Below are 27032 nucleotides of genomic sequence, written 5' to 3'. Positions count from 1 at the left end.
CGGCGAGCGATGCGTCCAGTTTTTGCTAGGGCCGGACGACAAAGAGGACGCTCGTTCGGCCGTGGTTCTCAACAACAGTCCCACAGGGGGTTCCAGTCCAATAGAGGAGGAGGCCAGGACACCGGTTATACCACCAGATCCAATTTCTATCCCTCTCGCAAGGGGAGAGGCCAGTACAAAAAAGGACGTTCCGGAGGAAACCAAGGTGGTTACCAGGATTCCAACACTTCAGGTGAGCCTGATTCCTGCTTGCGATGTGGTTCTGGGGGGCAGGGTACGATTTTTTCTCCACAATTGGCGTATGATCTCCAGCGATGCCTGGGTGCTGGAAACTGTCCTAGGTGACAGAATAGAGTTTTACCAGCCCCAGTATCAGTCCCACCCTCCCACTCCTCTGTCTTTTTCCCTTCAAGATCAGGAATTCATTTCCAAGGAAAACAGACGTCCTCCTCCAAAAGGGGGCGATAATCCGGACTGTCCGTCATCCGAAGGGGTTCGCCAGCACGGTGTTTCTGGTCAAAAAGAAGGGGGGCGGATCCCGTCTAGTTCTCAATCTGAAGGATTTCAACAGAGTGGTCGTATACAGGCATCTCAAGATGGAGGGAATCCATCTGTTGCGGGATCTTCTTCGAGAGGGGGACTGGATGGTTTGTCTCAATCTCAAAGACGCGTATTTGTCGATTCCCGTCTTCGGTCTTCATCGTCGATTCCTTCAATTCCTTTGGAAGGGAACTTGGTTCGAGTACCAAGTTCTCCCGTTCGGCCTCTCGTCAGCGCCTTGGTGCTTCACGAAGCTTCTGAGGCCTGTCGTGGAACACCCACGCGCTCGAGGTGTTCGCCTGATTATTTACTTGGACGACATTCTGATTATGGCAGACTGTCCGCTCAAACTCCTAACTCACATGGAGTGGTCCGTCGACCTCTTACAATCTCTGGGGTTTCTGGTGAACGTTCAGAAATCCGTCTTGATTCCAACGCAAGTGATAGCTTTTCTGGGCTTCAAGGTCAATTCAATTTCGTGTCATCTTCTTTTACCCAATCAGAAGATTCGGTATATCAAACGGGAATTAACTTCGGTTAGTTCGAAACGGACTGTATCATTGAGATCGTTAGCATGAGTTGTAGGTCTGTTGGCGTCTTCCATTCAAGCGATCTTCCCGGGTCCTCTACATTACAGGGCGCTGCAGCGCCTGAAGATCCGTCATCTCCAGAGAGGCCTCCGTTATTCAGATCAGATTCCTCTATCAGAGGAAGCGAGGTGGGAGATGCAATGGTGGTTGGACCACATGGATGCTTGGAATGGTCGAGCCCTGTTCGGTGTGTCCCCGGATCTAGTGATAGAGTCCGATGCCAGCCTGTGGGGTTGGGGAGCCCGATGGGGTCCTGTCTCGGGGGTCGTTGGTCCTCCCAGGAGTTGTCTCTCCACATCAATTGCCTGGAACTCCTGGCGGGATCCTTTGCGATCCGATGTTTCACTCCCCTTCAGTCCAGTCGCTGCATACTTCTCCGCATGGACAACGTGTCGGCAGTACGCTATATCAACAAGCTGGGCGGAACACGGTCCAGGTTATTGGCGGAGATAGCCAAAGATTGTTGGCATTATTGTCTCCAGCAGAAGATCACTGTTATTGCAGAATATCTTCCCGGCCGCAACAATCAGATTGCGGATTGAAATTCGAGGCATCTTCGGGATTTCAGCGACTGGAGGCTTCATCCTCGCGTTTTCCGTTCTCTCCTCCGGACCTGGGGCCAGTGTCAGATCGACCTGTTTGCCTCTCGTCTCAACACCCAACTCCCGCTGTTCTACAGTTGGAGTCCGGACCCGGAAGCCTTGGCCACGGATACCTTTCTTCAGACTTGGCCGTCGGGTCTGTGCTATGCCTTTCCCCCGTTCATGATGATTCCCAGGGTCCTGGCTTACACGAAACGTTTTCAATCTGAATTGATTCTGGTTGCCCCTATGTGGAGGGCGCAAGCGTGGTTCCCGGTTCTCCTGGAGAGGTGTTGCGCGGTGCCTCTCCTTCTTCCTCAGAAGTGGAATCTCCTGCTGGATCCTCTCGACGATCCTCATCCCCTGATTCTGTCCGGCAATCTTCAGCTGCTGGCGTGGCGAATTTCGGGGATCGCTGGTCGGTCCCAGGCCTTTCTCGAGATGCTTCCAAATTCATTAGTGAGGCCTGGTCTCCCAATACTCACAAACGATACAAGGGGTCTTGGAAGCGATGGTGTGACTGGTGTGCTCAACGGGAAGTTGATCCCACTTCAGCAGATGTCTCCATGATCATTAATTTTTTGGCCTTTCTTGCTTCCTCCGGTTTGGCTTATCGAACTAACAATTTCCGTTCTGCCATTTCAGCGGGGCATCTTCATATTGATGGGAAACCTGCAGGTGAGCACCCTTTGATTGCCAAGTTGCTTAAGGGTATTCGTCTAGCGAAACCTCCATGTCCTAGGTACTTCTCTTTATGGGATGTTTCCATTGTTCTACGATTTCTAGAGGCTTGGCCTTCCAATTCTTTATTATCCCGTGAACAACTGTCGGCCAAATTGACTATGTTGTTGTGCCTTGTTTCCTGCAAACGGGTATCTGATGTTCGTGCTCTGGACTTGGCAGGTCGCAGTTTTACGCCCGAGGGTGTTACATTTCTCCTTTCCAGACGTACCAAAACTAACACTACTTCAATTACCTACCCTGCTTTTCCCACTCATCCCAACCTTTGTGTTGTTCAGTGTGTCAAAGATTATGAAGTAAGTACTGCTCCTTTACGATCAGATATGCAGGGTCAATTGCTGATTGCTTTGCAGAAACCTTTTCGCCCCGTTACCCCAGCTACATTGGCTCGCTGGGTACGATGGCTCATGTCAGAGGCTGGCATTGATGTTTCTATTTTTGGTGCACATTCAGCACGAGGGGCTATGGCTTCCAAAGCATTCTCGATGGGTGTCACTCTTTTTGACATTATGAAGGCCGCAGATTGGTCCTCTGATTCTGTATTCAAAACTTTTTATTAAAAACCGATTGATCATATTGCTTCTGTGGTGGTGGATCAGCTTTAAACAAGCATAATCGGAGCCTCCTGTCCTGACATAGAATTCAAAATTTGCAAACATTCGTGACAAGAATTTTCAATTCTATTAAGGACAAGGAGGCGAGGATTATCCCACCCGTTGTTATTTATGCATATATTGCTATTGTAAACATGTTAATATTTGCATATGGATTTCTTCAAATCCCTTGTTGTTTCTCCCTCCCTTCTTTTGATTACCTTTTATGCACTGAATGTGAATTACGGCTATATGTCTCTTTTCAGGTTCTGACCCGAAGTAGAGGTTTTTTCTGCATCATCTGCCTTCGCTTGCCTTCCATGGATTTCTGGATCTGGTGTTCTTTAGTTGCCTGCATCCTGGCTCATCTTGGACGTCTGCGACGCTCGTTACCTTCTTTCCTGATGTTCTGCATTCTTGTTTTCCTGTTTTGACCTGAACTGTTTCCTCCACAAAGAAAGAGGAAGTGAGACTGTCTATACTGCCTTTTATACTATGGTCTCTATGGTGGTTACCCTGGTGTTCGTGGGTACTGTAGTTTTTGTACTGTTTATTGGCTGCTGAGCATTTCATTAAAGAAATGAGAATAGCATAATCCTCGCCTCCTTGTCCTTAATAGAATTGAAAATTCTTGTCACGAATGTTCGCAAATTTTGAATTCTTTCTTCTGCTCCCTCTACTCCCCACCATGGGCATCCACAGAAATGTTTCCGGGGGGGGAGGGGGCAAAATGTTTACTTCATCACTCGCCTTCCAGGGGGGGGCAACATTTTAACTTTATCACCCGCCTTCAAGGCAAGTTAAAGGCAGACGGCCCATTGTCATTCTTTATGTGATGATCATCAGCAGACAGAATGACAATGGGCCTGTCCACAGTCTGCTCGAGGTCGGGGAGGGGCTGCTGCAGCCTCTAGAGTTCAAAGAGAAGTGCGAGCAGCCCCAAGTAATAGACCATCTAAACTCCTGGGGCTTCTTGCAGGGGAACAGCCTGTTGTAATGGTGAATATTACAGACCAAAGGGGCAAGCGCTTTGCCCTCCCCTGCGGACGCCCATGCTCCCCACCCACTCATCTTAACACTCCTCCTGCTGCTATGATCTTCAATTAAACACTTTATAGACCCTCCCTCTTATTTCCCTTCTTTATCCTTCTCAGTCCAACAGACTCACATGTCCACTGCTCAAATAAATTTCATGTTTCCCATACTAATTCACTACTGTTCCTATTGGTTACCGGAGTAGTGTGGTACTTGCTAAAAAGCGTTTTGAGGCATCATCATGGATACCAAGCGCTATATAAATGAAAACCCTTCCCTCTTCTATACCTCCAATATCCTTTTTCAATCTAAATAACAGACGCATAACTAACAGAGGCACATGTTCACAGCTCAAATTAATCTCATATTTCCCTATACTAATTAACCACTAATCCTTTTTGGGTTCCGGAGTACCGTCCTACTCGCCGAAAAGCACATCGAGGTCAGGGGTAGTAGGTGCTATATAAATGCAATTAAAAATACAATCTGCATTTGCTTAAGGCCAAGACCACAACTAGAGATGGACAGGTTCGTGCTATTGACACAGTGGTGGTGGACCTAAAACCCTCGAATTGGTCGGCATCAGGCAGGGTTGATATGGTAACGTCGATTTCTCATAGCCTAATCCTCATGTGATAAGGAGATAGAAGAAGGACTTTATTACAAAAGAACACCTTCAGGACACCAGTGTAAAAAGTATGGCGGTAGGCACCGTTGACTGGACAAACGCCGTTTCTGAAGTAAAAAAAGCCAATACGATGGCAATTCTATATTTTAAGGTTCGTTTCAATATACGGTTATTTCAATTATATTTATGTTGACACAAACACACCCAGTGATTTATAATTATTGTAATATGATTTGAATCGACTCACACCCAAAATAAATATCATCGTTTGTAATTTTTAACAGAAACATTTCTTGTTAGACCATGAGGTACTTTTTAATATTAATATAAGTTGCTGCTATTACAAGATGGCTGCCGCTCACGAACCACAGATTCCACGTCTGTGAAATACTCGAACCGCGGGAAGACGGCAGACTTGTACACACACACACACACACACTCTAAGGACTTCTTTCCCCAGCCGCGGGATTCAGGGTCGGAGTAGAACAGAAGATGGAGGGGGAAGTGGTGCCGCGACCGGTGTATGTCTACAGCCCGGAGTACATCCGCCTGTGCGACTCCAATATGTCCAAAGTGTCGAAGAGGGTAAGAAGGCGTTAGGGAGCGGGGATACACGGAGAGCGATCGGATGGGAAACCTAAAAGAACTACCGAAATGTGTTTCCCAAATGAGGGTCGGGCGAACACTGGGCGTGGAAACTAGAAACAGCCTGATATCTCCCACGGAGTAGGAGTGGCCTCAACGGAGGGGGGGTTTGAATGTTTTTACTTACAGTGCTGTCAAGTAGTCTAGTGTCACGTGATAGCTTTTAAAGTCACGCCAGGCTTTTTATCCAGTATCGCTTTGCATTCTGGGACTTGTACCTTCAGTTTTCGTATATTGCTTTGTGGGCACTCACATTAAGCATGTAGATTTCTTTTGGTTTTAATTAAAGTTTGAACAAAAGGCGCTTCACGTTGGGTAGGCAACTTCCCATTATAACTTAGTAGGGCACTCTGAACTTGTGGAGATATATTGCGGGATGTGACGATCAGAGGGCATTTTTGGTGCTTCGGTCTAAATCGGGTCATTTTAAAACATATAAATCCCCCGTAGATTGAGTTTATTGTGTTCCAATCTGCTTTTAATAGCTTTAGCATCTGTTGCAGAAAAGCATTGACTACTAGTTATTGCAGCTTTTGAGAGACCAGTTTAGAAGATGAACTGTAGTATGGGGAAAAGTGAAGAATAACCTGCGAATCCACGTAGATAGTTGAATCAAGGTTTATTCTGAGGAAGTACAGCAGAAAGGGAGCCTACGACGGAGATTGCTAGAGTGTCAAACACCAAGAGCAAACTGCCGTGGAGGAACAGAGCAAAGGGAGATGGAATGAAAAGAACACTTTAATAAGAATGTACATGTTAAAGGTACAGTGTACTAGCATACTACATACCCCCTCCCATAAACACAAAATTAGTAAAGCACATAATCTTTACATTTGATAGGTAATTTGTGATTACGATGGTTGTGAACAACAGCATTATCGTCAGAAACATTTACATTAGGTGTAATATCTCTAGAAAAAGATTGAGGAGGACACAGTGAATTCAAATTATCATTTTGTAAATTATTGAAATCAAAACCAGGACCAAAAGTAAAATCAGAATCATTTTCAACTTCTCTGTTGGGATATGCTTTGTTAAAAATCTCGACCTGAGTGTTGGTAATTTTCACTACATTGTTCTTGCTCCACCAACCCTTGTTATCCAGGAAAAGATTTAGTAACCTTAATAACACAAACGGGTAGAGTGAATTTATATTGACCTTTACACACTTTAAAAAGTTTCTTAATGAGAACCCAATCATTACCATTCAACTCAATGTTATTACATTTAGATTTATCATCAAAAATTTTTTTTTGAAGTGATTGTTTCTTTGCAACAAAATCCTTAGTGGCTTGTAGATCTGTTGCAGCACTTTTTTTCCCACAATACTCTGACCTGCAGATAAATTGGTGAACCATTTGGGCATGAGTTTAGATTTGGCTTCTCCAAGGGCCATGAAAGGTGTGCTGTTAGTCATTGAATGAGGGGTATTTAAATATGCCCAAATTTTGTTTTGCAAAAAATCGGCAACATCAACATTAGATGCAAAGAGCAGTTTGGACTCCTTCTTTGGTAAAACGGTTTGCCCTCTCAACAAGGCCATTTGAAGAGGGGTTATATGAAGCAACTTTAAGGTGTTGTATTTCATTAGATTGTAAAAAACTGACAATTTGGTTAGAAATAAAATGTTGCCCATTGTCAGTAACAATATAGTTGGGAGTACCTTCAATTTTGAAAATATTTTGAAGAAAAGTAATAACAGTAGTAGAGTTCGCTGTTTGTACAAAAGAATAGTAAATCCATTTAGAATGGTAATCAATGGCAATAATACAATATCTTTTACCTAAAGGTAGTAAATTGAAAGGCCATGAAAAGTCTAATGCAATTTTATCCCACGGTAGGTCAGGAAATGGGACAGGAAATAAAGTTTTTTTGTCGACCTTTCAGTGTTTATCTGAGACAACACATGTAAGACAGCTGTCAATAAAAAACTGTACTTGTTTGTCTAAATTAGGCCACCAATAAATTGTTTGCAACTTTTTACAGGTAGCAGAAATGCCTAAATGACCTTCATGGGCTATACCAATGATTTTATTTCTTAGTAAAGTCGGAGGAACAAAAAGTCCATCCCTGACACAAATCCCATTTTCAAATGATATTTCATCACTAATTTGTGCAAAGGATCTCAACTCGTTGTTAAGACTTTTGGTATTTGGCCATTTGGTTTTGATGAAAACTTCTACCTTCTTGAGGGTCTCATCATCTGCCATGGCAGATGCCCATTCATTTTGAGATATACCATTTGGGCACAAAGCAACAGTATCAATCAGACCAACAACACAATCAGTATGAAGACTGTCTTCTCCTTCACTACAATCTGGCAGTGGTAAGTTGGAAAGACCAAAAAAGTAAAAAGGGAGGTCTCCTCACAATCCGTTAGGGGACGAGGAGAAAAACAATTGTAACAACGAACAAGTAGTCCCTAGTTGGCCTATAAATTAGGCAGAGAGGGAAATTCCTCAGTTAGATTGACGATGGGGTAGGGGGGAGGGAGGGGGAAGCCAATCGGCCAGCAGATGCCATAACCACATGAAAAATAAATCACAAATAATGAGGGAAAATTTCAGAGACACAATTCAAAACACAAGATGTATGTACTTGAACAAATTTTTAATTCACAGTATACAAAAATTAATATATAATGCCAGTTTAAAAAACATAAAAATGTACTTAGAGATGTACATGGGTACAAAGAAATAATTTAAAAACACAAGAACACCAGTTGTCGACGCAGCGTTTCGGTATCTAGGATTTGACCTTCATCAGGACAGGGTTTCTAAAAGAAGAAACATCTTATTTAGAAATGGATCTATTACATTTTGATCAGCATCTTGTTCACATATTCACATCATTGAAAGAAGGACCCACGTTATCTAGCATGATTGACTGACAAGTACAGTGTCAAGATTTTCATTTAACAAAGATGGGCACATTTTCGCCTCTTTTATTAAGCATGTGGTATGGACTTGAAAAGGGGGGGGGGAGCAAATTGGCTAAGGTTAGTACATTTTGCGCCAGCCCAAGAGACTGGAGTGGGGGTAGCCCATCTCTACAAGGATATTGCAGCCAGTCTGTTTAGTACTGGAGGACGTGGGGGATTGTTAATTTCCTGCCGCTACACACCCCATATGATGGACTTGTACAGGTACCTTAAAATGGAGAAGACAAGATCCTCTCTGTTGGGTTCTATGTTTGTGTTGTGACATCCAACCTTGTGGTGGCACGTTCCTTCGGATGATATGGTAATTCTAAAAGTTTTTAGAGAATATTTATATTGTTCATATCAAGTCGTCATGTGGATTGTTGCTTAGACATGAATACAATATGCAGAATTACCTTAACAATTAGTATTCTTGGTGTATTCTTTAGTCTTAACACCGATGAGATGGTTCAAAATAGGAACTCTATGGAGGCTACCTTCATCAATTGGTAAATCTCTATGAGGGTCCTGTATTGTAAAAAAACAGTATATCCAATATATGATGTCTCTAATAATATCTTAAGAGTATCTGATGGATGCAGTTTGTGCAATTACCTTAAACGAATTTGGTATTCTTGGTGTATATTTGGATAATTAACACCGCTGAAGTTGATCAAAAGGGTCTCTTTGGAGGTTACTTTCATCAGTTAGTAATTCTCTGTGGGAGTCCTCAGGCGTCCTATGTAGTAGGAAAGGCAATGTATACAATATATAATGTACCTATTGGGACTATATGAGCGGCTCAATGGCCCTAGAATATTTTTATAGTTACCTTATGTAATTAGGAAGCAAAGTGGGAGAGTGCAGGTAGCCAACGATTATTCATTGCTCACTGGTCATTTCTAGGGAAAGGTTAATGGGCACTATTTAGTGGTTTATCTTATATCACATTTTCATAGAGGTACAGTCATGGTGGTTAGGTACTTACCCAGGCATATATAATTTTTAATGTATTTCTTGAAATAGTAGTCCCATTTCTGACGTCACGTCGCAGGGAATAACTTGCTGCGGGGGACTGTTTTATTTCCACTCTGGGTAAGTTGTATCACCAGGCTAAAGATAGAGGTGCATAGTATTAATTTACGCTTTTTTATTTTCGAGGTGCTGGTGATCTCTACAGATTAAATCTCTTTTTAGAGTATTATTTCGCCCTGTTTGTCATTGCAGTTCCTCGCATACCATTCTTTGCAAGTCTTTGCAAGTGTTTACAAGTATTTACAGGTCATATTAGGTTGGGCCAATGGTAAATTATTTGCTCTTTGTCCGACCTCTAGTGGGAACATCCCACTCACAGCTTAAATTCGTTATAATGTTCCTTGATCAAAAATGCTCATAATAGCCTCGCTCTTTAACGTTTTACATTTTTTAGTGAACTATGTTTTGGGGCAGCTGATTGACGCATCGGGTGTCTGACTACAGCGGAATCCATAGTTTAGCCCTTCCAGCAGAATCGCTTACCTTGTGAGTGTACTGCGGCCTCGCGTCTCTCCGGTCACAAATGCAGCAGGGTGGCAGCAGACACTTCTTATACACCGCCGCGTCAGTTAACTCAGCCGGCGCTTGTTAAGGAAAATTAGTTGGCGCGCGTTTTCTGTCGCGCATTGAACTACTCGAGTAGTTCAGGTGGAAGAACTACTCGTGTAGTTTGGATTGTCTTCCTACATTTAATAATGCCTCACTTCCTGTCAGGCTGGAAAACCTCGGCTGATTTGGGATAATGAAATGCCGCGAGATTTTTGCCGCGCATTAAACCGCTCCAGTCGTTCAGAAAGAACTACTCGTGTAGTTTATATTATCTTACTTCCTCAAAGGAAGCCTCCCTTCCTGACATTGTGAAAGCCCTTAGCCGAGGTATATTATAGCTAGTCGGCCGTGTCTAATTATACATCATAATATTGGGGGTACAAATAGATCTCTTTTATTCTCCAAGTCTAGCACATTTCTGCAAATCCGTCATTTTCGGACACATGATATAGTGCGACGAACTATACGAGTAGTCCTGAATAAAGCGAACTGCAAGAGTAGTGAAGTTCCTGAGCGCTCCTTATATGAGCGATCCCTTCCTCATTTTTTATAAAAAGAATATTATTTCAATGTACTGAATCTATATAGACTTACTAAGGCGTTTCAAAAGTTGCAAGTTGCTATATTCTGGCAACCAAAATTTAAGCTAGTGGTTTTTTCACTCATCCATTATTACCACACTACTTGGAACAATGTCCAGCATGTGCCATTGCCACAGTGTTAAGCGCACGATGTTGGTATGAAATTAATGGCTATGCCAGATATATCACCTGAGTGAAAGTACCTTATTGGAACATGATGGGCTACCATCAATAAAGATGTTTATTGAATCAACAGTGCTTTTATGGTTTGTTATCATCACCAATTCGCCTATGCCATGAAGGCATACAGTGTTGGTTCCTGTAGATATGTAGATTATTCAAATCTACAGGTGCACACGAATGCATATGTGTCTATGGGAGCCAGACTAAATTAGGATTCGCTCCCAGTCCTCTTTGTTATTTAATCCCTTTTTCACTGTTTTAAATTTAGACATGAAAAATTGTTTCCGAGGGAGAGTGAAAGGCAAGAGCAACTACACCCCTCGACCTCAATACAACCACCGATACCAGACAAGGAGCCAGAAAACCTGGGAAACGTAAAAAAAGCACCTGTAATCAATCTCTCAGATACTAATCTAACAGAGATAGAAATAAAACTTTTAGAAAAGGGATTAGGCTTTGCTATTGCATCCCCCATAGAAAGGTTCAACTTGGAGAGAGACCTTCAGGCTTTCTTTAGGAAAGTCAGATTATTAACTTTCTTTGAAGGTAAAGAAAAAATACCTTCTTCCAATAAATCCGGGCTGAAACCTAAATCCTCATGGACCCCAAATATAGGTCAAATAAACAAAGATATAGAAGCTTTCGAGATAGTAGTTGAGAAGGGTATTTCTGATCTCTTAGACCAAAAGAATTGGACTAATTTAAATTTAAAAAAGGAAGAAAAACAGGCTCTACAAAAACTACAGAACTGCCAGACACTGACTATTAAACCCGCAGACAAAGGCGGCAGCATTGTTATTATGTCAACACAACAGTACAATGAGAAAATGCATGTTCTATTAAATAATCAGGATCACTACAAACAGGTCAAAAGAGAAGATTGGTTACAACTAAAAACCATAGTTAAAAGAACGCTAGACCTAGCACTAGAAGATGAGGTGATTTGTAACGAAGAATATAAATTCCTTGCTAATGAGAACCCAGTGATTCCGGCTCTCTACGGGTTACCGAAAGTTCACAAAGACATTCTGAATCCACCCATGAGGCCTATTGTCTCCAGCATCGGTTCCCTTACAGAGCCATTAAGTCAATACGCGGACATTTTTCTCCAACCCCATGTCATTAACCAAAAAGCCTATGTCAAGGACACAGGAGATATCATTCAGAAACTTGAGGGAATTCCATTCAACAGTGACACCCAAATTTTAGTAACCCTCGATATAGAGGCTTTGTATACGAATATACCCCAAGATAGCACTATTGAAATGATAGAAAGCCTCTTTACAAGTCACGAGAGGGACCTTAACGCACAAGAAACCTTCATAGTTGACTGTGTTACACTAGTATTGAAAAACAACATTTTTATATTTCAAAATGATTTTTTTAAACAAATCAAGGGGACCAGCATGGGAGCCACATGTGCGCCGAGCCTGGCATGTCTATACGTTGCCAGGTTCGAAGATAATCACATATTTAACCCCATGGCACCATTTTATGAGAATATATCCAATTGGTCTAGGTATATAGACGATGTTTTCTTCATATGGACAGGCCCAGTAGAAACATTGGAAGAATTCATTATATGGCTGAACTTAGGTGACAGCAATTTAAAATTCACTTCTAATCATGACACACAGCAGTGCGAATTCCTAGACATCTTGATCAAAAACGAGGAGAATAAACTACTAGTTGAGTTGTTTACTAAAAAAACTGATCGCAACACTATGTTGCATTATGATAGCTTCCACCCACCATGCCAGAAAGACAATATACCTTTCGGCCAATTTCTTAGGCTCAGACGAAACTGCACCAAGATGCAAGATTTCGATAAACACGCTAACATTCTAATTGAGAAATTTGTCAATCGAGGCTATCCGAAACGGATGATCAGACACGCCTACAAAAGAGCAAAATACTATAACAGGGACAACCTCCTGCAGAATAAACGAAAGAAAGCCGAAGCAACCAAACCACTCATTTTTGTGACTAATTACAGCTCTGTTAGCAACAAAATAAAGAATATAATAAACCGAAATTGGCACCTAGTGACCAACAATAAGAAAGAAAAATTACCCAAACCTATGTTTGCGTTCAGACGCAATAAAACGATAAGAAATAGCTTGGTTCACACATACAGGGAAACCAAAATTGATCTACAATTAAGCATGAATAACGCTCCCCTCCCAACAGGGACTTTTCCGTGTGGCAACTGCGGCAACTGTAAGTCAATAATTAAGGGTGCCTGTATAGATGTAAACAAAAACTCCCACAAAATTCAGTCGATGATGAACTGCAGGTCTAAAAATTTAATATACCTGATTAAATGCCCATGTAATTTGCCATATATAGGCGAAACCTCTAGAGAGGTTCGACTGAGACTAAATGAACATAGGTCTGCAATAAGAACTAAAAAGAAAGGAGCACCCCTGACCGAACACTGGCAGGAGGCCAACCACGCACTGGAGGACCTATCCTGGTGTGTGTTGGAACAAATACATATGAATGCCAGAGGCGGTGACATGGAAACCAAACGCAGGAAAAGAGAACAATTTTTCATGTCTAAATTTAAAACAGTGAAAAAGGGATTAAATAACAAAGAGGACTGGGAGCGAATCCTAATTTAGTCTGGCTCCCATAGACACATATGCATTCGTGTGCACCTGTAGATTTGAATAATCTACATATCTACAGGAACCAACACTGTATGCCTTCATGGCATAGGCGAATTGGTGATGATAACAAACCATAAAAGCACTGTTGATTCAATAAACATCTTTATTGATGGTAGCCCATCATGTTCCAATAAGGTACTTTCACTCAGGTGATATATCTGGCATAGCCATTAATTTCATACCAACATCGTGCGCTTAACACTGTGGCAATGGCACATGCTGGACATTGTTCCAAGTAGTGTGGTAATAATGGATGAGTGAAAAAACCACTAGCTTAAATTTTGGTTGCCAGAATATAGCAACTTGCAACTTTTGAAACGCCTTAGTAAGTCTATATAGATTCAGTACATTGAAATAATATTCTTTTTATAAAAAATGAGGAAGGGATCGCTCATATAAGGAGCGCTCAGGAACTTCACTACTCTTGCAGTTCGCTTTATTCAGGACTACTCGTGTAGTTCGTCGCACTATATCATGTGTCCGAAAATGACGGATTTGCAGAAATGTGCTAGACTTGGAGAATAAAAGAGATCTATTTGTACCCCCAATATTATGATGTATAATTAGACACGGCCGACTAGCTATAATATACCTCGGCTAAGGGCTTTCACAATGTCAGGAAGGGAGGCTTCCTTTGAGGAAGTAAGATAATATAAACTACACGAGTAGTTCTTTCTGAACGACTGGAGCGGTTTAATGCGCGGCAAAAATCTCGCGGCATTTCATTATCCCAAATCAGCCGAGGTTTTCCAGCCTGACAGGAAGTGAGGCATTATTAAATGTAGGAAGACAATCCAAACTACACGAGTAGTTCTTCCACCTGAACTACTCGAGTAGTTCAATGCGCGACAGAAAACGCGCGCCAACTAATTTTCCTTAACAAGCGCCGGCTGAGTTAACTGACGCGACGGTGTATAAGAAGTGTCTGCTGCCACCCTGCTGCATTCGTGACCGGAGAGACGCGAGGTAGCAGGGAGGCCGCAGTACACTCACAAGGTAAGCGATTCCGCTGGAAGGGCTAAACTATGGATTCCGCTGTAGTCAGACACCCGATGCGTCAATCAGCTGCCCCAAAACATAGTTCACTAAAAAATGTAAAACGTTAAAGAGCGAGGCTATTATGAGCATTTTTGATCAAGGAACATTATAACGAATTTAAGCTGTGAGTAGGATGTTCCCACTAGAGGTCGGACAAAGAGCAAATAATTTACCATTGGCCCAACCTAATATGACCTGTAAATACTTGTAAACACTCGCAAAGACTTGCAAAGAATGGTATGCGAGGAACTGCAATGACAAACAGGGCGAAATAATACTCTAAAAAGAGATTTAATCTGTAGAGATCACCAGCACCTCGAAAATAAAAAAGCGTAAATTAATACTATGCACCTCTATCTTTAGCCTGGTGATACAACTTACCCAGAGTGGAAATAAAACAGTCCCCCGCAGCAAGTTATTCCCTGCGACGTGACGTCAGAAATGGGACTACTATTTCAAGAAATACATTAAAAATTATATATGCCTGGGTAAGTACCTAACCACCATGACTGTACCTCTATGAAAATGTGATATAAGATAAACCACTAAATAGTGCCCATTAACCTTTCCCTAGAAATGACCAGTGAGCAATGAATTATCGGTGGCTACCTGCACTCTCCCACTTTGCTTCCTAATTACATAAGGTAACTATAAAAATATTCTAGGGCCATTGAGCCGCTCATATAGTCCCAATAGGTACATTATATATTGTATACATTGCCTTTCCTACTACATAGGACGCCTGAGGACTCCCACAGAGAATTACTAACTGATGAAAGTAACCTCCAAAGAGACCCTTTTGATCAACTTCAGCGGTGTTAATTATCCAAATATACACCAAGAATACCAAATTCGTTTAAGGTAATTGCACAAACTGCATCCATCAGATACTCTTAAGATATTATTAGAGACATCATATATTGGATATACTGTTTTTTTACAATACAGGACCCTCATAGAGATTTACCAATTGATGAAGGTAGCCTCCATAGAGTTCCTATTTTGAACCATCTCATCGGTGTTAAGACTAAAGAATACACCAAGAATACTAATTGTTAAGGTAATTCTGCATATTGTATTCATGTCTAAGCAACAATCCACATGACGACTTGATATGAACAATATAAATATTCTCTAAAAACTTTTAGAATTACCATATCATCCGAAGGAACGTGCCACCACAAGGTTGGATGTCACAACACAAACATAGAACCCAACAGAGAGGATCTTGTCTTCTCCATTTTAAGGTACTTGTACAAGTCCATCATATGGGGTGTGTAGCGGCAGGAAATTAACAATCCCCCACGTCCTCCAGTACTAAACAGACTGGCTGCAATATCCTTGTAGAGATGGGCTACCCCCGGTCCAGTCTCTTGGGCTGGCGCAAAATGTACTAACCTTAGCCAATTTGCTCCCCCCCCCCCTTTTCAAGTCCACACCACATGCTTAATAAAAGAGGCGAAAATGTGCCCATCTTTGTTAAATGAAAATCTTGACACTGTACTTGTCAGTCAATCATGCTAGATAACGTGGGTCCTTCTTTCAATGATGTGAATATGTGAACAAGATGCTGATCAAAATGTAATAGATCCATTTCTAAATAAGATGTTTCTTCTTTTAGAAACCCTGTCCTGATGAAGGTCAAATCCTAGATACCGAAACGCTGCGTCGACAACTGGTGTTCTTGTGTTTTTAAATTATTTCTTTGTACCCATGTACATCTCTAAGTACATTTTTATGTTTTTTAAACTGGCATTATATATTAATTTTTGTATACTGTGAATTAAAAATGTGTTCAAGTACATACATCTTGTGTTTTGAATTGTGTCTCTGAAATTTTCCCTCATTATTTGTGAATTATTTTTCACGTGGTTATGGCATCTGCTGGCCGATTGGCTTCCCCCTCCCTCCCCCCTACCCCATCGTCAATCTAACTGAGGAATTTCCCTCTCTGCCTAATTTATAGGCCAACTAGGGACTACTTGTTCGTTGTTACAAGTTGGAAAGACCGCCTGCTCATACATTTTTCCCTCCCTGGATGTATTTGACAACAAGGTTGTATTCTTGTTGCTTGGAAAGCAATCTCACTAATCTTGCAGATGATTTGCCTAAACCATTCCCAGACAATAAAGACACATACGTTTAACATTTTTGGACAGCCCATACAATAGCGAGTGCTTCGCGCTCAATTGTACTATAACTACATTCAGCCATAGTTAAAGTACGAGAACCGAAAGCAATTGTACTTTCTTTACCTTCCACCCATTGGCCAAATACTGCTCCTAACCCTTTTTGACTAGCGTCAACTGACATGAAAGGTTTTGCTTTTGGAACAAAAGTTTGCAAAGCAGGAGCATTAATTACTAGTAGTTTAACTTTCTCAAAAATTTCTCGTAGGATGTTAGTCCACACGAATTTACATCCCTTTTTAAGTAAACATCTTAATGGTTGTATTAGTTGGGCGTAACCAGGAACAAATCTTGCGTAGTACTCGCAGAGAGTGAGAAAAGACCGCAAAGCGTCTTTATCGGAGGGAGGAGGTGCACTGCGTATGGCTTCAGTGTTACAGAATTTAGGTTTGATGCCATCACTAGAAATTAAATGGCCTAAATATTCCACTTCACGGACAAGTAATTTACACTTGTTGGCTTTTATGGTCATGCCCTTATCTTGTAAGATTGAAAAGACTTTATTAAGTATCATCAAATGTTCTTCTTCAGTTTCAGTATGTACTAAAATGTCATCCTGAAATGCTTGTACTTGACTCAACTCACCAAAGAGATTGTCCATAAGTTTTTGGAAAAACACTCGCAGCTGATGTGAGGCCAAAAGGAAACCGTAGGTATTTAAATGCTCCAAAGGGTGTTACAAAAGCAGTAAGATGTTGGCAATTTAGTGAAAGTTGGATTTGATGATAAGCTGAATGTAGGTCGATGGTGGAGAAGAATTTTGATTTACCTGTATTATCTAGCATTTCATGTATATGCGGTAAAGGGTGACAGTCAGCTAATATATTCTGGTTGAGAGACCTTAAATCAACACACAACCTTAGATCACCAGTTTTTTTTCTCTCCGTTAAATCACCGGAAAAACCCATTCAGAGGCATCTATGGGTGCAATAATGCCTTCAGCTTGAAGATTAGATAGAAGGGTTTTAAGATCTTCTCTGACACTGAGAGGGATAGGTCTGACTTTGTTCACAATGGGAACGGCGTTATCGTTCAATAAAATACTGTGTGCAAAACCTCTGACAATGCCAACAGATTTTTTAAAAACATCAGGGAAATCTGCAGTAAATTTGTCAATTATAGAAACATTGTCAGTGATAGCAAGTATGTTTTTTTTGGTGAAAGTTTTATAGAGCGCGAACAAGACCCTTACGGGTATCAGAGCGCTTTACAATAAGCGTATATAGGCAAGACATAAAAGGAAATAAAAGGAACGTAAGAATAACATCAAAATCTTAAATAAAAGAAACGTGCAAGGAGTAAAACAAGGCGATAGAGCATGGTGGTAGAGAAAATCCTAGATAACAGGGCAAAATCAGATACGGTGCAGAAACTAGCTCGGTGTAGAAGGATGATGGGAATACATTGAACAAGAGAACATCAAAATATATGGACCAAAGTTTTGCATATAAACAAGCCAGGCTTTAGAATGGTAGGTAAAAAGGGTGAAATAGGGGTTCTTAAAAACAGTCATGTAAGGCAATGTTTACGTACATTTCGCCATCAGGATGCCTTTTACTTCCAGTTTGAAAGAGGACGAGAAGGGGTTAAGTCTTATTTGTGGTGGGAGGCCATTCCAAATCCTGGGTGCCATTCCTGAAAAGGAGCGATTATAGGTTTTTTCCTTATTGAATTTTTGTGGTTTCAAAAGGAAGTTTTCCGAACTTCTTGTTGATCTTGATCCTCCTGATATTGTGAGTTTTTGTGTGAGATAGCTGGGTGCACTATGATGTAGGGCCTTGTGCGTCATGCAGGCTATTTTCAGGTGGATTCTGGCTTCAAATGGCAGCCAGTTTAGAGACTTTAGGTCAAGGGAGATATGGGCCCTTTTTTTCGAGCCCGTGATGAGTCTCGCTGCTGCATTGGTGGATGCTCTTAGGGAAGCTGTGGTGGTTTTGGGGAGACCACATAACGCCCCACTTCCATAGTCCAGCCGCAGTAGAACAAGAGCCTGAACTGCTAACTTGAAGTCATTAGGAGGTAGGAAGGGCTTCAGTTTCCTTAGTGTATTGATCTGAAAATGTGCTCCCTTCGTTGCATTACTAATATGCTTCTGCATATTGAGGTTGGAGTCCAGTGTTATACCAAGTGATTTCGCCGAGTCGACAATGGTTGGTTGAACATCGAGTGCTGTGAGGTGTTTTATCAGATTGTGCATAGTGGGGACTTTGGCGGGTGGGGGGATAAGAAGGAATTCAGTTTTTAAAGCATTCAGTTTGAGGTGATTCACATCCAGCCAAGTTTGGGTGGTCTTAAGAGTGTTGTTGAGTAGTCTAATGTCATCCAAGGTGTTGATCTTGAGGTAGAGTTGGGTATCATCTGCATACATGTGGAACTGCACGTTTGAGGTTTGTAGCAAATCGGAGAGTGGTTCCATGAACAGATTGAAGAGAGTAGGGGACGTAAAATAATGCATAAACGGCCAAGGTCCTTCCACCCAGCTATATTTCTACCTTTAATTGCCACATATATTTTTGTTTTAATCGATCTGCCTAGACAAGTAAGAGTGTCCCAAAAGAACCTTATTAAATCAATATCTTGCTCGCCGAAAGCTTTCGGGTTAATATCAGGAGTCATAAGTGGAGACTTATCAGGTCATAACTCATTTTATCTCATGAATCATTTTAAAACACAATGTTGTAAATAGCGTTTTTCAATCATTCATTTTCAATGTGTAGAAGTCTATTACATACATTTTGCAGACAAAATGTGTTTATGCATCATGCGACATCCATATAAAAAGTTTATTTTAGATCAATACATGACCTCACATATGAGAAATAGAAGGGTGTGACAGATTATTTGCAGTAATATTAGTGAATTGCTGTTGTTACATACTGAAAACACACATCACTATCCCTGATTATCCGATGTACACACATTTAGTATTTGACCAAAGAAGGCATGAAAGAGCTGAGACTAGATCATAAAATCAAAGCTGGTCTGAACAGGGGCCCCAAAAATACATTTGGCCCACAGGCCATAAAATCCTTAAAACGTCCCTGAAAGTTTCTTTTAAAATTACACAGGCAGGCGCGCAAAATGCCAGTCAGCCATGTGTTTAAACAGCTTGCAAATTGCTAAATATAGTTATAAATAAGTATGTATTCATTTGTAATGTTAACGAGCTCCCGGTCCCCCCTTATTTATTTATTTATTTATTCAAAGTTTTATATAGCGCGAACAAGATCCTTGCAGATATCAGAGCGCTTTACAGAAAGAAGGGGTAGGGACAACAGGAGAGTGATTAAGCAAACTATTGGGTACAATACAGTAGTCGGTAGTAGGTGAGTAGCATAATGGGATAGCAATCATGTACAGATATAATACCAATAAACAATCAGGTAACCAATAATACAAAACCGGTGCAAAGTCTTTGAACCAGCAACAATAGAGTTCAGGTGAACTTGGCCATAAGGATGGCTTTTACCTCTTTCTTAAAACATGCAGTGGAGGAGATAAGCCTGGTTTCAGGAGGGAGTGCATTCCAGATCCTGGGTGCCATTCCTGAGAAGGAGCGTTTGTATGGTTTTTCCTTCCGGAATCTACGAGGTTTCAGGAGTAGATTTTTTGTACTTCTATTGGATCTCGAGCCTCCTGATATAGTCAGCTTTTGAGTGAGGTAGTTGGGTGACTTGTGGTGTACGGCCGAGTGTGTCATAACGGCAATTTTCAGCTGTATTCTCGCTTCAAAAGGCAGCCAGTTCAGGGATTTTAAGTCAGGGGATATATGCGAATGTTTTCTTGAACCAGTGATGAGTCTCGCGGCAGCGTTCAAGGAGGCTCTTAGGGGTGCAGTTGTTGAAAGGGGGAGTCCACTGAGGGCCACAATTCCGTAGTCTATGCGAGGGATGACTAGGGCTTGTACAGCAGTTTGGAAGTCCTTAGCTGGGAAGAAGGGTTTAAGTTTCCTCAAAGTGTTGATTTGGAAATTAGCTCCTTTAGTTGCTTTGCTAATGTGCTGCTGCATGTTGAGCTTGGCGTCAAGTGTGATGCCTAAGGATTTCGCAGATTCCACGATGGTGGGTTGGACATTGAGCGCAGTTAGGTGATTGAGCCAGGTTTGGGTGATGGCAATTTTTGCAGGAGGTGAGATCAGAATGACCTCAGTTTTCAGAGCATTTAGTTGGAGGTGATTATCCCTTCATTTGTCGATTCATTTGTAATGTGACTCTTTTTATCTTTGCTCCCTTTTATTATCAGTCATTGATCATTCAGGCAGCCCTAGAAAACAAGTGGTGTTTTGAGCTGTGTAATAAGCCTCTGTCATTTCACCACACCCACCCACTCACAAACCTGCAGTTTACTAAACACTCTTATTGTATTGAATGGTATTCGATGAATATGCCCGGAATGTGCGCGTGGCGGTCGAGTCCAGAAATTTCTCAGGTGGTGGGGGGCCCAACATCTAATAAAATTCAGCTGGGGGGGCTCAACCTACAAAAGTTTGAAGACCTCTGCTCTAGAAGAACACTTGTTGAGTCAGGATATTGTTTCCCCTTACGTAATTTAGCTTCTAAAAATACATTCCAGACAGCATCTTCTGAGACTGGCAGAGGAAAATGGGGAAGATTCTCAAAGACCCTGCGACCAGCATCTCCAAGATGATTAATTAAAAGAGCTAATTTCCTAGTGGCAGAATAATCATCGGTATCAATTGCAGTTAAGTAGTTCTCAAAGTCTTTCAGCCATTCAGACCATTTTATGTCTGGTTTACCACGTTTCTGAAGAAAGGGTGATGGCTCTATGACCCCTTGAGCAGTAGCCATGAGGATGAGATGACCCCAAAAGAATGAGATGAGGAAGAAAAATAAAACAGTAAACTTACATTTGTACCTAATTATTGTTTCAAAATGTGATGCGAAACTGAAGTTGAAGGTGTGCGAATCACCGTTTATGAAACGCACTGATGAGTAAAAATAGGATGAAGAGTTGTGGAGACTCGTTGGATTTGTAGAGGATAATGGTGTGCAAGTCACCGTTTTCCGAGGAGATCGCTAGAAACGGAATAAAGTCGGAGAAACTTCGCGACTTACTCAATATGGCCGCCAAGCGTGTGACGTCAACACGCTGTTCCCAGAGTGCTTTGCAGGACTTCTCGTCGTCACGCTGCTCCCACAATGCTCGGCGGTTCTGCAGCATAGTGATGACAAGACAGCAAGAGGCTGATTGTGACGTGAGCGTCTCTGTAGAAGTTGAGGAGTGTGCCGGGAGAATGTATACGTTTGAAAAGAAGAGCTTGAGCGGCCTCGAGGCAAACTGTAAGTTGCAGTGTAGGTTGTAAATATTGTATGTAATGTCTGACCCACCTTCCGGAACGTAGAATGAAGTTCGAGGTGGTCGAGACAAGTACGCCTGTGGGCTCCAGATAAAAATAAAGTTCAGAGAAAAATCTGGCAAAGTCGAATTGAACAAAATTGAAGGAAAAACTGTACCCCACTCTTGGTACTAAAATGTAGTATGGGGAAAAGTGAAGAATAACCTGCGAATCGACGGAGATAGTTGAATCAAGGTTTATTCTGAGACAAGTACAGCAGAAAGGGAGCCCACAACGGAGATTGCTAGAGTGTCAAACATCAAGAGCAAACTGCTGTGGAGCAACAGAGCAAAGGGAGATGGAATGAAAAGAACACTCTAATAAGAATGTACATGTCAAAGGTACAGTATACTAGCATACTACATTATCAACTCTGGTATCCACATGAAATGAAACAGTCTAACTTGGAAATGCCAAATAGTAAATATCAACATCTACCATGAATATTGCACAGTATCCACCTAGAGAAGTGTGGCTCAATGGTTAGAGCGGCAGACCCTGATGCAGTAGTCTGGCCGGGACCAGGGTTCAATTCCCACCTCGGCAGGTCTCGGGCTCAATTTCCTCGGACCTGATAATTCTCGCTTCGGTGCCTATTTTAATCATGAGTCTCACTCTGCACCTCTGGGCAATAGCTTGCTAAATCTTTACAACGGCCCCAAAAACGCTGAGGATGCCTGACTTCACCTTGGGGGTGCCCAGGAGTGGGCTCCTCACAGGGAAAGGCCAGGAAGGGTTCCTCGACGGTATTCGTACAAGCGCCAAGATGCCTACGGGTTAGTCGTGCGCTATACAAGTGCGTAATCATTTTCATTTTCACCTATCCAGTGGGTGTGTTTTAGCCATAGAACTAGGATACTTAACATCTAATCTCCGCTTTACCACTTCTCCTGAATATGCTTAAAATAAACATTGTATTCTAGAGCTGGGCAGAGCACAGTGACGTTTCCCCTTGGCATTGCCATCAAAATTGATTCCACCTGGCCTTTCTTTTCTGGTGGGGAGGTCCTTTCAAGTCCACGTGCCTCCTTTCCACTCTCAAGAGCTTGCCTTGCACCAGGGTGTACCGCAGGGGTCAGTGTTAAGCCCCCTACTGTTTAACATCTACGTTCAGCCTTTGGCTGTGCTGGCGAAGGGAAGGGGCCTGTCATTGGTGTCGTATGCTGATGACACCCAGTTGGTGATTGTATTCTCCAAAAAAAGGTGCACCAACTTGACCAAGTTCAAAGAGGACCTGTCTGCAATTGCGGACTGGATGGCGGCGAATTGTTGGCAGCTCAACGACAGTAAGTCCGAGATCCTGTTGTTTGGGAAGGATCTGGGTTTGTGGTCCGAGCAGTGTTGGCCGAACCGCCTGAAACCTGCCCCCTTGCCCAAGGACAATATCAAAAACCAACCGTTGTGAGAGGGTCAAAGGGATTCTAAGTTTAAAGACCCATCCCTGGTTAATATCCCCAGAAACCTCTACATATACAACACAAGAACACAGGGGTCTATCAGCCAAATAGTTTAGCTCAGCTGTCGATCCGAACTACCAAGGTCTCGGAATGCCTAAATCATCAAATGACAGCCTTGCCCAAAGAGACAGTGAAAAACCTAGGAATTTGGTTTGATAGCGGCCTGACATTCGACGCCCAATCTAAGGCAGCGGCGGGAGCTTGTTTTGGGCTTCTGCGTGGCTTGCGGCCACTGTTGGGTTTTTTCCCTCCAAAGCTTCTCCAAACTATTCTTCAGTCTACAATTTTGTCAAGACTGGATTATGGTAACTGCTTATACTTGGGTGCGAATAAGGCCAGTGTTAAGCGTCTTCAAAGGGCACAGAATGCAGCCGCCGGCATGTTGGTGGCCATCCCTAACTCTTGCTCTGTCTCCCATGTACTTCGGAAACTTCACTGGTTGCCAGTGGAGAAACGCATTCAATTTAAGGCACTCTGTTTGGCGCATAGGATTCTGTCGCTTCAGGCACCCGTGGGGTTGGCGGGGCTGCTAGGGTTCTATGTGCCACGGCGTCCTCTGAGATCTGCTGCCTCAGCTCTGGTTTGTACTCCGCGTGTCTTGAAAGCTAGGGCGGGAGGCCGTTCCTTCCGCAGTCTGGCTGCACAACTCTGAAACTCGCTTCCCGTTACCATCAGAGTGATCCAGAACCACCTTGCATTCCGGAAGGCCATAAAGACCTGGCTTTTTCCGGCCTAAACCCCTCTGCTCTCTAGTTCGTGTCTTGGAGTCTGCGGTCTGCGCTGGGATGCCCCGTCGCTGGGGCAGCTATGCGCATTATAAATCTGACAAATAAATAAAATATTTGGAAGCATGAAACCAAATACACTGTTTTTAATTCTCATTTAGCCAAACTGTGTGCTCTTGGGCAATCTCATTTTGATCTGAGTTCTCTTCTCTTATTTATTTTTTAGCATAGTTGGTAGTAGTTTCAATCAGTTAAAAATCTGCTGATTAGCATGTGAAAATAGCTGAATGGATTATTACCTATAATAGCAGAGAAGTGCATTGTCTCCTGGAGTATTCACCAGCATGCAATATTGGGGTAAATCTATAGACTTTTCACCAAGTAAAAAAGTGCTGTAGCTTACGGTCTACTATTTTAACAAACTGATCCTGGGCAAATTATACTCTCTGTGTGTCTCTGTACCAGTGGGGGCTACTACCGAACAGGGATGGCAGGGATAAAAAACAATTGCACTTAACTGGGTACTGCCCCCGCTCCTCCGTACTTCTTTTTCGACGAAGCAGAAAGCACACAGGCTCCCAGACTCCCCTAGCCAATCACGCTGCTGTCATCAGCATGACAGCAGCGTCTTGATTGGTCTTTGCGCTGTGACAGGGAGTGGGAGCCTCTGATGTCCTCCACCTGGCTGCATTGCACAGCGTGGGTTCGAACGTCCGACACTCGTTGGTATGATACTAGACATAATAACATGGCCAGCTTCCTGGAAAGCTCCTTCCGCGATAAGAACCTATTTGGTTACCACAATAAAGAACAGGTTCAGAACCGGATTCACATCCCACAGCATTAAATAGCGTGGAGCTGAGGGGAGAGATAGCTGAATTCCTCTAAGGAAGTGGCAGACAAAAGGGTGTTCCCCCCCCAAGGGAGAATTGTCTATGGTGGTATGAGCTGCCGGTATAGCTGAATGGAAGGTATTAAGGGAACGGTAGGCCAAACCGTCAGATACCAAGCTCGCTAAGAAATTGAGGATCTGGACAAAGTCTGCGACCATGGGATCCATACTCCTTCGCAGGCACCAACGTGTCTCTCTGTTCCAAGCTGACCTGTACAGTTTAATGGGACCATTTGCCCAGGCTTTCGACAAGAGGTCCTCTGCTTGTGCTGAAAGTTCCGGGACCGACCAATATCCTTTGTAATCTGCCAGGCCATAATGGTCAGGGAGCCCTCCAATACCAATCGGTGTGGCCTGCCATCCAGCTTGAGAAGAAGCTGAGGAAATAGGGGGAGTGGGATTGGAGAATCCCAGGAAAGTTCCAGAAGAACTGGAAACCAAACTTGAGATCTCCATATTGGTGTAATCCTCACCACGTCCTCTCCCTGGCTCCGGATCGGCGCTGATTCCCGGGTGATCATTACCAATGGGGGAATGCATAGGACTGTTCCAGCGCCCAGTCTTGCATGAAGGCATCTGTTGCTGCCACTTGAGGGTCCAGCCTCCAGCTGAATAACCAGGAAAGCTGGTGATCCAGTTGCGATGCAAACAGGTCCACTGATAATGGACCCCAACGTTCCTGGAGGGCTGCAAACACCTCCAGATGGAGCTTCCACAAGCTCGAATTCCTAGGTGACGAGAGTGCCAATCCGCCACCTTGTTTGCCTGACCTGGCAGGTACTCCGCTATCACTGAGACCAGATGGGCCAGGCAGTATTGCCAGAAATTCATGGCCAGGATGGAGAGGACCCTGGAACGTGTGCCCCCGATGATTGATGTATTGAACTGCTGAGACGTTCATCTTGAGGAGAACCCAAGATTGATTCCTATCCTTCGTCCAGCACCTGAATGTGAATCACCCTGCAAGAGCTCTAAGCAATTTATGTACAAGGTCTGCTCTTGGAGGAATAAGGCCCCTCCAATGTAAAATTTGCCACCACATCATGTGCCCCAGCCTGACCTGCTGGCGTCAAACTCGATGACGAGGTCTAGGGCCGTTCCAAAAATTGCTCTTCCATTCAAGGTTTCTGTGTGAGAAAGCAACCAGGAGATTTCCTCCTTTTACTCTTCTGAGAGGGACACTGTCTGTGAATAAGTGAGGCCTTAGCGCAGATGGGTACCTTGAGTCTTTGGAGGGCCTGATAATGTAGGAGTGCACGGAAACATGGTCTGGACAGAGGAAGACAGAAGGACAATGAGGCGGGCAATTTGCAGTAAAGACATGCACAGCTTTGCTAGGGTTCTCCTCAATTTGTGTCTTCACTATCTGCCAAGACAGGGTGGAGGTTGTCGAATCGATGTTGAACCTCATGGAGGTCACTCCCTGGGAAGGAACCAAAAGGGACTTTGTGTCATTGGCTTCAAATCCTAAGTCCTCCAGAAGGTCTATCGGCATTTGAGGTAAAAGTGACAACTGTCTGGGACGGTAGGCATCATTTATCACGCATGCGATACAACGCATGCTATTACAACACGGTCATTACAATGACCGTGTTGTTACAGTGTATACCACGCAAGTTGTTACAATGACTTAATGTAGGGGGGCAAAAGGTGTTGGATTTTAAATCCAACACCTTCCCTACTGTTGCACAGACTGGAGTTTGAATAGTAAATTATACTATTCCAAAATCCAGCCACCCCCTACAGCAAGTCGTAATGACTTGTGTTGTAATGGTATGCGATGTAGCAACACAGTCATTGTAATGACCGCGTTGTAATGGCATGCATTGTAAACATATGCATTGTAACGTGGCCTATTCGTCTGGGACACTGAGCCTTCAGAAGCATATCGTCTATGTAGATAATGAAGTGCATCCCCTGCCCCGCAGGTGTTCCTCCACCGGTTTAAGAACCTGGGTGAAACACCAAGAGGCAATGGAGAGGCAGAAAGGAAGGCTGGAAAACTCGAATTCCTGATGGCTCCAAACAAACTGAAGAAATGTACTTGTGAGGGGTCAAAATTGAGATAGCCAGATAGGCGTC

The 27032-nt window shown here is 42.9% G+C and overlaps 1 protein-coding gene across 2 annotated transcripts in view; it reads left to right on the top strand.

Moving 5' to 3' along the window:
* The first annotated feature begins 5080 nt into the window (after positions 1-5080).
* HDAC8 (histone deacetylase 8) overlaps positions 5081-27032 on the top strand; it is a 583094-nt gene continuing 561142 nt past the window's right edge. Inside the window, exon 1 of one of the 2 annotated variants that reach the window (XM_078663810.1) lies at positions 5081-5293. In XM_078663810.1, coding sequence (XP_078519936.1) covers positions 5201-5293 — 93 coding nt within the window. In that variant the 5' untranslated portion in view covers positions 5081-5200. The remainder of the gene's footprint in view (positions 5294-27032) is intronic. The other variant, XR_013601699.1, reaches the window with a different exon arrangement.

The sequence above is a fragment of the Lissotriton helveticus genome, chromosome 10, assembly GCF_964261635.1.
Source record: "Lissotriton helveticus chromosome 10, aLisHel1.1, whole genome shotgun sequence".
Classification (NCBI taxonomy): Eukaryota; Metazoa; Chordata; class Amphibia; order Caudata; family Salamandridae; genus Lissotriton; species Lissotriton helveticus.
The sequence above is the reverse complement of the archived record's forward strand: the minus strand, read 5'-3'. Positions and strand labels throughout refer to the sequence as shown.